Source organism: Aptenodytes forsteri, unplaced genomic scaffold (assembly GCF_000699145.1).
Source record: "Aptenodytes forsteri isolate BGI_AS27 unplaced genomic scaffold, ASM69914v1 Scaffold193, whole genome shotgun sequence".
NCBI classification, from domain to species: domain Eukaryota; kingdom Metazoa; phylum Chordata; class Aves; order Sphenisciformes; family Spheniscidae; genus Aptenodytes; species Aptenodytes forsteri.
The window spans coordinates 2,685,538-2,697,972 of NW_008795405.1; the positions used below are offsets into that span (position 1 = coordinate 2,685,538).

Below are 12,435 nucleotides of genomic sequence, written 5' to 3' on the forward strand. Positions count from 1 at the left end.
AAACCAAACCCCCCCCCCCCCCCAAAAAAAAAAAAAAAAGAGGAAAGAAAGAAAAGGAAAGAAAGCATCTTTAGCTTCAGGACCATACAGGATTTCCTTCCTCATGTCTGACTTGTCTGTTTGCTGTCTTTTCTCCCTCCCCCTAGACTCCATGCACATAGAGGACATGGATGCAGTGCAGAAACTCCAGGACCTTCTCCACGAAGCCCTGCAGGACTACGAGCTGAGTCAGCGCAACGAGGAGCCCCGGCGAGCAGGCAAGCTGCTCCTGACCTTGCCCCTCCTGCGGCAGACGGCCGCCAAAGCTGTGCAGCACTTCTACAGCATCAAACTGCAGGGCAAGGTTCCCATGCATAAACTCTTCCTAGAAATGCTAGAGGCAAAGGTCTGACAGCCCCAGTGCCAGCCGACAGTGGCCGGGGAACAAACTAGAAACAAAGATGCAGACAACGGAGCAATCCAAACAGCAGCAGCAGCCACCGCCGGCTTTTATCTCCAGTCATTTATTATGGAAGAATTATTTAATGTCTATCTGTCGGCGTGACTGCAGAAATCTCGTGTACAGGAGGGGGGAAACTCTTTTAATCAGTCACCTGTTTCTCTTTTTTTCGTTTGTTTTCTCTGTGGGAAATACCAGAATATGCTCTTGCACTTGTTGAGGCGGTCAATGGGGCTTAGCCCCTCTGAGCAGTGATGCTCTCAGCGCTGCCCAGGCCGCCTGCTCCCCAGCTCCCTCCGCCAGTGCTGGAGGGGGAGTGGGGACAGAAGCAGGAAGAGAGGAAGAATAGAGTCAATATAAACTTTATCTGCTGGTGTTGTGAGGGGTCAGATAGAAAGGGAAGCAGCCAGGGTCCTTCTTTTTGTCACCTTTCTGGCTCTAACCATAGAGCAGATGCTCCTTTGGAGAAGAGTGCTGCTGGACCTCTCCTGATTAAAACGGCTGCTTCCCAGGCTCCTCTAGCGACAGCTAACACTTGTACATACAGGCCCCATTTCTCACTGGGAAAGATGCTCCTAACTGTGTAAGATATTCTGCGACCTTGTACAGTGTGTCATTACGCCTGGCTAGTCCCTCCCATGTACAATCCCCGCAGGCCCCTGAAGAGGTAGGATGTATGACCCTGAGAGAATGCAAGTCTCCTTTCCCAGATGGCAAGAAAAAGAGAAGAGCCTGATGTTATGCTTCAGTGCTGGGTTGACATGATAATCTCTGCATCCTCTCCTATGTGGTGCTAACTACAGTTCTTCCACACTTTTCACCCCATAGTGTATCAACCTGCCTCTTCAGCTCAGCTGAGTGCCATTCCCCACTTGTTCCTTGTGGCAGAGAACACAAGGCTTTGTCTGCATGGTTACTGCCCAAGTATAAATACACCCCAAAACAGGGCTTTCCTAGACTTCATTAAAGTGAATAGCTCTTTGCCTCCAAAAAGATTTAGGCTTATTGCCAAATGCTAGTTAGGAATCAAGGGCACTGCTTTTTGGAGGAGGCAGCTCTTGAGCCTGAGAGATTGCTTTTTTGTGGCAGCCTAGGGAAATAAATTAGAGGGTGGCATGAAACCCCCGATATCTCAACTACTGTCTTCCCCTGCCTCATCCCATTATCCTCAACAGCAGCAAAAGAGCTAGCATAGATTATACGTGGGCCTGGTAAGAGGTTCTCTTGCTGATGGGAAAGCAAATACCTGACTTTGAGGTGGTGGGAGAAGTGGGGGAATGTTTACTCTCTCACGTAACCAGCTTCCTGCTGTCTCCAAGCCCTGGTTTAGATTTGCTGCCGAAGCCACAACTGCTGCATTCCCAGTAGCCAGAGGGGAATGTGGGTTACTTGACAAAACTGGCTGTTGGCATTCTCTGAGATTTTACTTTCTAGGTCACTTAGTTTTGAGGAGCCTGAGCTGATGAAACCTGAACGTATTGTCTGTTTTGTGGTCAGCGGCATGGCAGTAGAGGTGAGAAAAAGCCTCTGATCTACATTAGAGACACCACGAGCTCTACTGCCTCTGTTCCCCTCAAGCTTCCACCCCTTCCTGGCTAGCCCAGGAGAAAGGTGGTGTGGCAGAGGAGTAACTTGTCCCCAGCAGGCAGCCTTCCAAACCAGGGTTGAGGCACGTGATCAGGGAGACACTGGGTGCTTGTTTTCTGCTGGAGCAGAATGTGTCACAGCAGGGCTGTCAGTGCTGTAGAACAACGCCCAGGCTAGCTCAGAGACTGGGGGTGCTAACTCATGCTGACCTCTCAGCTCTCGTAGCCAGCTCGCTCCTGGTACTTGAGTTACTTCAGTTCCATCTCTTCCGAGTTTTCCCTACACTACCCAGTCGTAGCTACTCTCACTCATTTTGTACTCACTTGATAAAGGAATTCAGTCTTGCTTCAGGCACATTAGTAAACCAACAGAGACCTAAGGGGCAGGACGCACATGGGAGCTGGGACTGCTTCCATGCTCACAGCAGTAGCAATTACACAGTGGCCTTGTGCTTTGAACAGATACTTGTACTCTCTCCCCAGCTGGCAGCTGGGGAGAAAATGAGAGGCTTTTGGTAGCGCTCATGTTCCATCTGTGGCTGAGAAGGACCAAAGTGAAATGCATGCCACCACTATAGAGCCAGCTTGCCATGTGCTACACCCTGGCAACTCTTTCCGGCTGTGGCATAAATGGTCTCACAAATGCGCTGGGTTGCGCTATCACCTGTAAGTTTGACTCACTTGATCACTGTTGCTTCCCTGCTGAGTCCCACCCAGCTCAGCCACAGCACATTGTGTCCTGACCTGCTATGCAAAGGTAGCTGTCGCAAAATGGGCTGAAAAGATACTGAGAAGCAATTCTTACTCTGTTGGACCCTGGCTGGAAAGGTCACTTACAAAAAAAAAAAAAAGAAAAAAAAAAAGGCTCTTCCAGCTTTATTGTATTTGGACTCGGGCCTGCTTTCCAGAACAGGGAGGGAGAACTATCTACAAAACATGATTATGGAGAGCTGCCGAGTTAGCTTCTAGCCCACAGAGACTGCTGGCTGTTTAGAGTAGGGCTATGGTATGGAGGCAACTCCTGCCTTGGCAGAACAATATAAAGATACCAAATACATTTTTTTCCAGGACCTTCTTTCTCCATTACAGCTGCATAACCTTGGAACCCATCTGGATATCCCCCATTGCTTGAGAGAATATGCCTGGAAATGTTTGCATTGCTTCTGAAATAGGATGGGAACTGAACCAGACAGTAATTAGCATATATTAATCTCTTTAAGCAAGGAATGCAAACTCTTCCCCAGGAACTGGGACAGAAACACCTGTCTAGATTTAACCCTTAAAAGGCCTGTACCATCTTATATTGGGAACCAGGTCAGGTCTTGGGCCCTTCAGACCAGTGCAGGAATCACACGCATCTCTTCCCAGTTATTCTGATCTGCTGTGCATCGTTAGTACTGTCATGCTGCCACAACTGAGAAGCATGTCCAGCATTGCAGTGAGCTGGGCTTGCAGAGAAGGGTAACATCTTAGTGTAGTCCTCTCAGTGCACTTTGAAGTAGGAAATGAGGCTTCAGCAACTGCTTAGGTCTTTGAATGCTCACAGTCTCTTACAAAAAGGTCTGGAGATGTGGAAGTTGAGACATGAACTAGGAAATGGGTTCTGGGTCAGTGCTCTTTATACCGTTCCTGTGTAATATAGGAGTCACAGAGTCAGTGCCATACAGCTGTCCTTCTACATGGGGCAAAAGATGATGGAGCTTGAGCCTTGGGACACAAATGGGCTCATGACTTAAAGAAAAGCAAAGCAAAGCTGTATAGGTAAGTGTATCAGTGACAGTGAATAAGCATGAAGCCCACATCCAGCAACTATGGTAAAAGCAGCTCCAGCCCCTGATTTGCATGTGCAGATAACAGAAACCACGTACCTGTCAGCTACTACAAAAGGCAATTCTTCCCAAGTGACCAGCTCTTCTGTTTCGGGCACATTCTTCTCTGGGAACAGCGGTGCCTGGCCTGTAATGCAAAACAAATTTCATGGGGATCAATTAAAAGAAAAGGTAAAATACCACACAGAATTAGGTTTCTGGGGAAACTTGGGCATTACACCTCGCAGCAAAACTGTGAAGCTATAAGAAACTCCCCCACAACAATCAGAACCTTGCAGTATTGCTCATGCTAAGGGGGCATTATTTTTCTCTTTATAAGCTAAGTAATCTTTTTTTTTTTTTAAACTATTACAAATATATAAAATAAAACATGCTGCACCAGAAACATGTCAGCAGCTATTAGAGGGGAACGTCATTGAGAAAGACCCTAGAATGTAACTTGTTGAGCTTTTATTACCAATCAGAGATGAGAAAAAGAGCTTCCACTTTGTATCCACAAGCTATAATCGATCATATGGCCAAAGGCCACTCTGTTGTTCTTGTGGCTGGGTTATGTGGAGAAGCCAGAGAGAGACAGGCTGTGAGAATGATGCAGGGAGTTATAGACTGTCAGTGAAAAACAGTATCTACTTAACTATTATCTGCTCCTAAAAAAAAAAAAAAGAAAAAAACCTGTTAAATAAATTGTATTCTTGTGGTACAGGTCATTTCAAACAAAACAAGAAATAAAACACAGAAATGTAAAAACTAACCCAGACAGAGTAATGTTTATTGTGTTTAGGAGCTGCTCCGTTCTGTTCCTTGGGATATACATAGTCCCATGGAAGAGGCTGGGGTGGGGGAAGGCATGATCTGTGTGTGCTGTGGAAGGGGAGTAGAGCCCCAGTCCTCTCACTTCGAAACGCTCATTTGGTGTTTTCCCATATCCAGAAAAAAAAATTCTCAGCAAGCTTCTGAGTTTTTGTGAGATTAGCTTTGTTGAGGACTGGTTAGACAGGCACTGTTGTCAGTCTCTGCCATGGACTGGTCTGTTTCTTCCACTCACCCATTTTCTCCCCACGTTCTGCACTTCACTGGTGCAAGAAATAAACATGAGCTAGCAATGAAAAAGCCTTGAAGTTGTTCCAGTGAAAAGCAAAATCTCTAATCATAAAATAGACCACTGGCTTAAACCCAACGGTGACATCATGAGTGTTGCAAGCTGTCCAGTGCTTATAAAGTGGGTGCAAGTGCTGAAGTCATGGCATTTGCATTGATCTGGCAGTCAGGCGGTGCAGGAGGGCAAGCTCATGTCTGCTTGAGAAAGCAGAAGGAAACACACTGTGGTAATTGGGGCAGAGATGTGAGAAACAAGGACCCCAGGTTTTTATTCTACCTCTGACTCTATTGAGCACAGATAGCATCACACCCTGTCTAAGCACTGCCATCTCCACACGCCTCGCTTAGCCAACACTGCTAAGGTTCTTCTCCCAGGCAATGGCACTCACTGGGATGATGCATCTAAACCAGGCAACCAAGAGGCTCTCAGCCTGCCCGCAGGAGGAGGAGGAGGAGGAGGTGGCTGAATTAGTGGTGGCCGGTAGGAAAGGCCATGGGCTAGAAATGAGCTTGAATGAAAAAACAAGATGAGCACAGAGCTGGAGAGGGAGGTGAAGCATGACAAGGTTTTTCTACACTTACAACAGCTACCCCCAGCCCCACAGTCACCACCACTCTGATTGTGACAGGCTCAACCTTTAAACCAACACAATCCCTTTCCAGGTTCACATAGGCACCTCACAGTCTCCCCCATAGCCCACCTGCATCGAGTGCTTAGGCCCTCTGAAGGTTGTATCTGTCCACAGAAGGTTTGGATTTGGCCACCACAGTAGTATTTTAAAATGGACTTTACTTCGGGTTAAATATAGCACAGGGACAGTCAATCTGTGGCTTTGTGAAAGGCAGCAGTTTTGGGGTTCTGAAAAGTTTATGTGGCACTGGAGCTGCCGGTGTCAAGAGATTGGTAAGGGTAGCCAGAGGACTACAGAGAGCCCAGGCCCCACTGGTCTCTTCAAACACCATTCAAGGGATGTAAGCTTTCCTCAGTCCCTTACCTCTAAGTGGCAGCTGCCTGCATGACATTTCCTGGGCACCCTTCTGCTTTGACTAGGTTTTTCGAGACTTTCCTTACTATCGTTCACTCACACTGGAATTAAAAAAAAGGGGGGAGGGGGTTGTCTTTATAGTAAGCACACTGAGCATTGGGAGAAACTGAGGACAACCTGAAATTTCCTCTTACAGAAGAGCTTCACAGGAAATACTAGAAAAATATATTTTCTCTGATTAGCTGGGGAGGGAAGGAGGTTTCTTTACTAATCAATGTGGAGTTCTCTAAACACATTTCTCTCCCCCAAGTTAAAGGCATGCTTAACTGCTGGGATATGTTCTTAAGCTCCAAATGTTAAAACATGATTGCAGTAGTTTGTGGGTACCTGCACACAAAATAAAATGAAAACCAAGAAGATTTTTCTCTTTCAGGCTAAGGTATCACACAGGGAATCAAAACAAACATTAGCTGATGTACAGAAAACTTCAGTGTTCAACTTTCCAGTAACAGAAAGCTGGAGAGGTTGCGCTGTGTGCCTGGCTTTCTTTACAAAGACGTTCTCTCCCATTGCAACCATTCTGAAATGACACCATGGCAAAACCTGAACACCTGCACCTGGGAGCAGGAGGACTAGCCCAGCAGCATGCTGGGGTGGCTGGAAGAGACAGAGGCTGGTAAGCGACTAATGCGAGTTGGGTTTAGAAAGCACCAGGATGGTTCAGCAAAACACAACAGCCCTGATCTAAAATACTGCTGCCAGCCAGCCAAAAACAACAGCCTTGCTCCAAAAGAACTGCAGCCAGTGAGTCTCTCTATATTAGTGCTAATCAGCTTTGAGAGGCCCATCATGCTTCTGGTCTTTGTGTGCTTCCTTCCACAGGGCTTGGGTGAGGCTAGAAAAGTCTTCAGCTCTGGGAGTAGCAGCATCCAAATCATAACAATTACAAGTAGGAGTGAAGTCACAGGGAAGATCAGAACTGGCCAAAGGCTCAAAGCATCTTTTGTAAGAAAAACTGAGAAGACAGACAACAGCTACCACTGACACATGACAGATTTGCTAAAGACTTCAGTGCTTCACCGAGCCCTTCATAAATCTAACCAGTCACACACTGTCTGCAACCATCTCTTGGCAGCATGCATAGCACATGCAGAAACAGCTGTATTGGTTCAGAACACAGGCCCATTTAGGCCAGTGCCCCCTCTCTGCTAAAGTGGCCAGCAGCAGATGACCAAAGAACATAAAGACAGGGCAAGGAGGTATAATTAAGTCTCCCAGTGATTTAAGGATCAAAGACTACTGAGATTAGGTCTTTGCATTTAACAACCCCCAATGATTTTTCTTACAGTAATTTCTCCAGTCCCGTTTTCAACCACAACAAGCGTTCAGCCCCCACAGCACCCTGAGTTCCATGGACCAGTGCTCAAAGAAGTATCTTCTTTGCCTTTTCTGAACATGCCATCAGCTCATCCTATTTCGTGCTCCTACAGCTTGTATTAGAAGACAAAAGAAACAGTCCACTGCTGCCTTTTCCCTACCATTCTCAATCTTCTAGGTGTCTCGATTTCACCCACAGTCATTTCTTTTCAGGGAAGAAGTAGAGCTGCCAGCCTTACCTCTTCACTGGGTACACAGTGCATCAATTAAGTTAGGAAAATGTGATAATGAGAAAGGCAAATGGCCTTCCACCACTTGATCTTGATGCTTTAAAGACAAGTACAAAAACCTAGTCCCTGTCTGAGATGCAAAGACAGATACAGACCTCTCTTTCTGTAGCTATCTACACACAAACATACACACTCATTGCATCTCTTAGTTATGCTTTCATTCACAGCACTACTGGAGTTCACATTTACATTCAAAATAGCTTAGAAACAAGATTAGCCTATTTAAACCATATTTTCCTAACAATAATAACAATAACAGATCGGAATCCTTCCTCCTTTACACGGATGCAGCCTTTTCCCCAACAGATCTTTTTTCTCTTTTTCATCCATCTGAAACAAACAGAGGCAACTAAAAAGGCACCTTGGCCTTTCTCTGATATAATCCTTTTATTATAACACAAATGAGTGTTTTAAAAATAGAAGATTTTAATGCATTCCTTGATGTATTGAATAAGAGATTTTTTTTAATTTATTCCTTCCTATTGCACAATAAGAAGCTGGTTTCTGTTTAGAAATCCCAGCTTGCTTAATTCAGAAATACCAAACTCTTGCTTTTCTAAATGCTTAAAATCAGCACATTGACCATTCTATAAAAAGTCTCAGTATCAAGTGCATTATTTTGATGAATGAAATTATTATACATTTTGTTCTCTGATTTCAAGAAACTGGCATTACATTTTCAATAAGCTTTATCACACATCCCCGATGTAACTGCAATTGTTGAATAATAAAAGGCAGGGCAGTGATCAGATAAGGAGAAGCCAGGACAGAGCAAACTGAAATAATTTTGCCTAAATTGGCAAGAATCAACACAAAACAAGGCTGCATTTAATAGATCGGTTAGAACAAAGCACATAAATCATGTTTTTGAGAGGGGTTAATTTACACCATATGCCAATTAAGTCAAGTGCAATACATAAGTTATGAATAATCTCATTGGAGTGAAGAGTGTTATATTTGGAAGGAAAACAATTTAACTGAAGCCAAAATTATAATCACCTTCAATAATTACATTTCCAGCACTGTAAATTTTTTTCCATCGCAACACTGAAAGCAGTCAATGCTGCAAGTAATTTTCTATTACCATTTACATTATTAAACTCAAACACATTAACCAAACTCTTGTTTATATTTTTTGTCAGTGGTTAATGCTACTACAAATGAATGATCCTTTGGGTCAGTCTTAGGAAGTACAATTTCATCAGATATTTTTCAATCTAATGAATCCTTGTAGCCAAGCCTAGGGTAATCACTTATTTCCCCCATTGTTTCTGTCATTTCCCCCATTGTTTTTGTCATCACATCATAAAAATTCAGCAGTGTCCTAAGGGAGTGATGCTTATGGAAGCAGCATTAGCACAGGCATTAGCTTTTCAGGGTGCTATCCCCAGCTCTGCCACTGCCTTGAGCTCTTCTAGCTCAGACTCACTTTTTCTAGCTGCAGAAAATCCTAAATCGCTACTGCTGCTTCTGCACATTTCTTCTTTCCACTGCAACTCTACAATTGCTCACCATCAGGCACCTGCTATGATCCAGCCTGTTTCCCTGGCTAATCTTTGATAGGTTTTGGTTCCTTCACTACTGTGATAGCCTCTCCTTCTCCTGCCTCCCTCCTCCTGTCCTGTTTCTGGCCCACTGCCCACGTGGGTGGGGAGGCCACCAGTGAATAGTTGGTCCCCTGTGGCAGCTGACCCCACTGAGCTGCTCCAAACCCCTTGCGGGATAGGCTGCTCCAGCTCCCTTAAAAACAAGGCCCCCATGGCTAGCAGCCAGCTCACTGTTCTGGATACCTTCCACTTGGAAAGAGGGTCATCCCAGTTAACAATGTTCATTGTTTCCCATTGCTGAGGCTCTGCTAAGATGCCCTGGCCTTCCAGCTCTGCAAGGAATGCAATGCCACTCAAGTGACACTCACCAAACCAAGGGGAGGGCTACAGGACAGCATTTGCAAAATGACACCGTTACTGCCATTTGGGCCAGGTTATCCTTCCCCTTCATTCTCAAGCTTATATTTGCAGACAAGAATGAAGTACAGGCCTGAGACGCAAGTCCACAGTCAGACTAGATTATGACAGCTTCTGTGGCAGCTCTAGTTAATTAGACAAACTATGCCAAACCCGTGAAATACCACGCTCACCTCAGGCTCCACTGCGCACCTCAAGAGAACCTCAAAATCCTGCCTGCGTAAGCCAGCAAGGCCATGCAGCAGGGTAACACATAGTGACACATGGTGTTGCCAGTGCTGAACTAGAAAAGCTGCGTTCCCGTGATGCTGTGTTCACTTGGCAAAACAGTTATTAACCCAAATTGAGTTAGAGCAATTATAGAAACACCACCACATTCACACTCAATGATCACAGAAAATAAAAATATTTTACAAATAAATCATAAACACTTTCTAAATATGCCTAGGAATGTAACTGTGAGAGAAACAAGCAGTCAAAATGAGAGAACAAAGCCTGAACATACATTGAGCTCTGTTTCTCAACTTTCTTGAATCAAGAAGCCACCTTGCCTTTTCAAAAGAAAAAGAAAATGCCTGGACTACCTTAGGACCCATGTACGTCATCAGCTGTAAATGAGCAAGGGATAAACAAAACCTCAGTAGACAGGCAAATAAAATGTTTTGGGGTTACAAAAATCGTAAGGTTATTATCATAACTATGAAAATCTTATGTAAAATTTTAATTGATAGAAAAGCAAATGTGACCACATTTTGCAGATCTCCCCTGAGCCTGCCAGCCTGTCCTGCAGGCAGAGTAAAACTGCATGAGAGGAAAAGCTTCATACCCTGAGTGTATTCTGAACTCTGTGAGAGAGACTGCAGCTGGATAACCCTGCTGCCCAGCACGCTGAGCCGTACTAGCTCAGCACTTCCTTCTGCCACCCGTTGCCTACTGCAAGCATGTCAGGCAGGAGTCTCCTTTTAGTTCCATGGCTGCTCAGTGCACATAAAGCAGGCCCCTGGCTCACCTCTTCTTCCCCACGGGATGTTGCTTGCAATTAAATACATCCTAAAAAGTGGCTGAAACCTCAGATAAGTGATGCCTGGGACCTCTCAAATTCTGGGAGACTTAATCACTGCATTGGCTGAATCAGCTTGGACTGGGACTCGACAACTGTCTTTGTTTTTTGCTTTTCACACGGAATATGTCTACAAAAGGGGGCATCAATGACTCATTCTGGAGGTTGTGATTGCCATGTGTCCCAGAGCATGTTGCTAAGTTGCTCCTGTCAATTCTCTGGACGTTCTCAGAAACAAAGATAGCACTAGGCTACTACAGCTGCCTGACTGCTGTGCATGTTATTTATCCCACTACAAGGAATAAATAAATTACCCCCAAGTTGTCAGTGAGATACCATGCTAAGTACAAATGCTGTCACCTCCTTAGTACCAGGTTCCATACTCTGCTGGTTACATTTATTCTCACACAGGTCATCACAGCAAATGCCCTTTTCACTGAGTCTGGCCCTGCACCCTCCACAGCACGAATTGTTCATCTGGCAGATAAGCATTACTCTTTTCAAAGACTAAAAGAGTCAAAGAACAGAAACTGCAACAGAAACTGTCTGGGCTATGTCTCTGAGTAGTTGCAATTCAGCTGTGATATGCCAAGGGAGAGGGGCTAACCTGCGTTGGGACAATCCTTTACAAGGTGAGCAGAGCTGGCTAGATGTCCTTCACGAAAGTGTCCTGGTGACTTCCCAGCCATGATTGAGAAATGAGATAATCATCTCTTCCTTGAGCACTCATCAGGTAACTAGCTACCCAGCAAGTCAGGAATATGTAGTATCTCTGAAACAAAAAGGAGAGAAAAAGTACGATATAATGATAACACAAAAAGAACATTAAGCAGCATCTCAGCATCTCTGTGCTTCAGACTTGGCTGAGTCAAACACCCTTTGCAGTTAGCTTTATGCTTCACAGTTACTGCTGCTAAACAGGTTTAAGAAAAAATCTCACTTCTCTTACTCCTCTCCCTTCACAGTCCCCAACCTCCTCTTCTTAATGGGAGGGGGGAGATGTGGGCATAATATTATTTCCCTGCCAGTCCACACCATAAGTACCACTTATTTCTGCTGGATCATTTCTCATGACTAGGAAGGCTTCCACCTTTGTGCTAAGATGTATTTTGAGCTTTCAAGGAGAAAAGAGTGAGAGAAGCAGGACAAAGATAAGAAAACATGATACAGTTTGTTCCTTAACTAGTTGCCATAACTAGCTTTACTACCTGTTTCTCATTCATCAGCCTGGCAGGAAACTATGACATAGACATGAAGATCTTTACCCTACCTTCACCATCAACCCTTGCATCAGTGAGAGTGCAGTACGCAAATGGGAGGCCAACATGCTCCTGGCAAAGGAGAGAAGCAACCATTAACAACGGAAAACACTAATGCCACCTTGTTCCTCACCCTAGCCCTCAATATGACTACTCTGTTCCTTCTCTTCCTAGAGTGAATCTTGGATGATTTCTCCTGGGTTGCAAGTAGATGCAGGAAAGGAAAGGGAAGAAAAAATACATAGCAAAAGGGAGAATGTGTCAATTCAGAGCTTCAGCATCAATGAAGCTGAAGACTTCCTGAAGACATCAATGAAGCTTAATCAGACTCCCACATACAGGAGGGGTGACAAGCAGCTATTATGTGTTTTTACTGCATATTCTGTATTTAGAGGTGGGACAGTAATATTGAGCAGGATGAGAAAAGTCCATCTGAATAAGGCAGGCAGAGCCCAGAACTCTTCAAAGCCAGCAGAAAAGCTGAAAAGATATTTTTCTCATCAGCAAGAGATTTCCCCATACCTTCACCGCATTTTCTGTTCGCTGG

At 44.8% G+C, this 12,435-nt stretch overlaps 1 protein-coding gene across 4 annotated transcripts in view; it reads left to right on the forward strand.

Moving 5' to 3' along the window:
- Window positions 1-4,603, forward strand: part of ESRRB (estrogen related receptor beta) — a 139,766-nt gene extending 135,163 nt beyond the window's left edge. For all 4 annotated transcript variants that reach the window (XM_009280727.2, XM_009280726.2, XM_009280728.2 and 1 more), the window contains one exon: window positions 147-4,603. In XM_009280727.2, coding sequence (XP_009279002.1) covers window positions 147-391 — 245 coding nt within the window. In that variant the 3' untranslated portion in view covers window positions 392-4,603. The remainder of the gene's footprint in view (window positions 1-146) is intronic.
- Window positions 4,604-12,435: the final 7,832 nt, after the last annotated feature.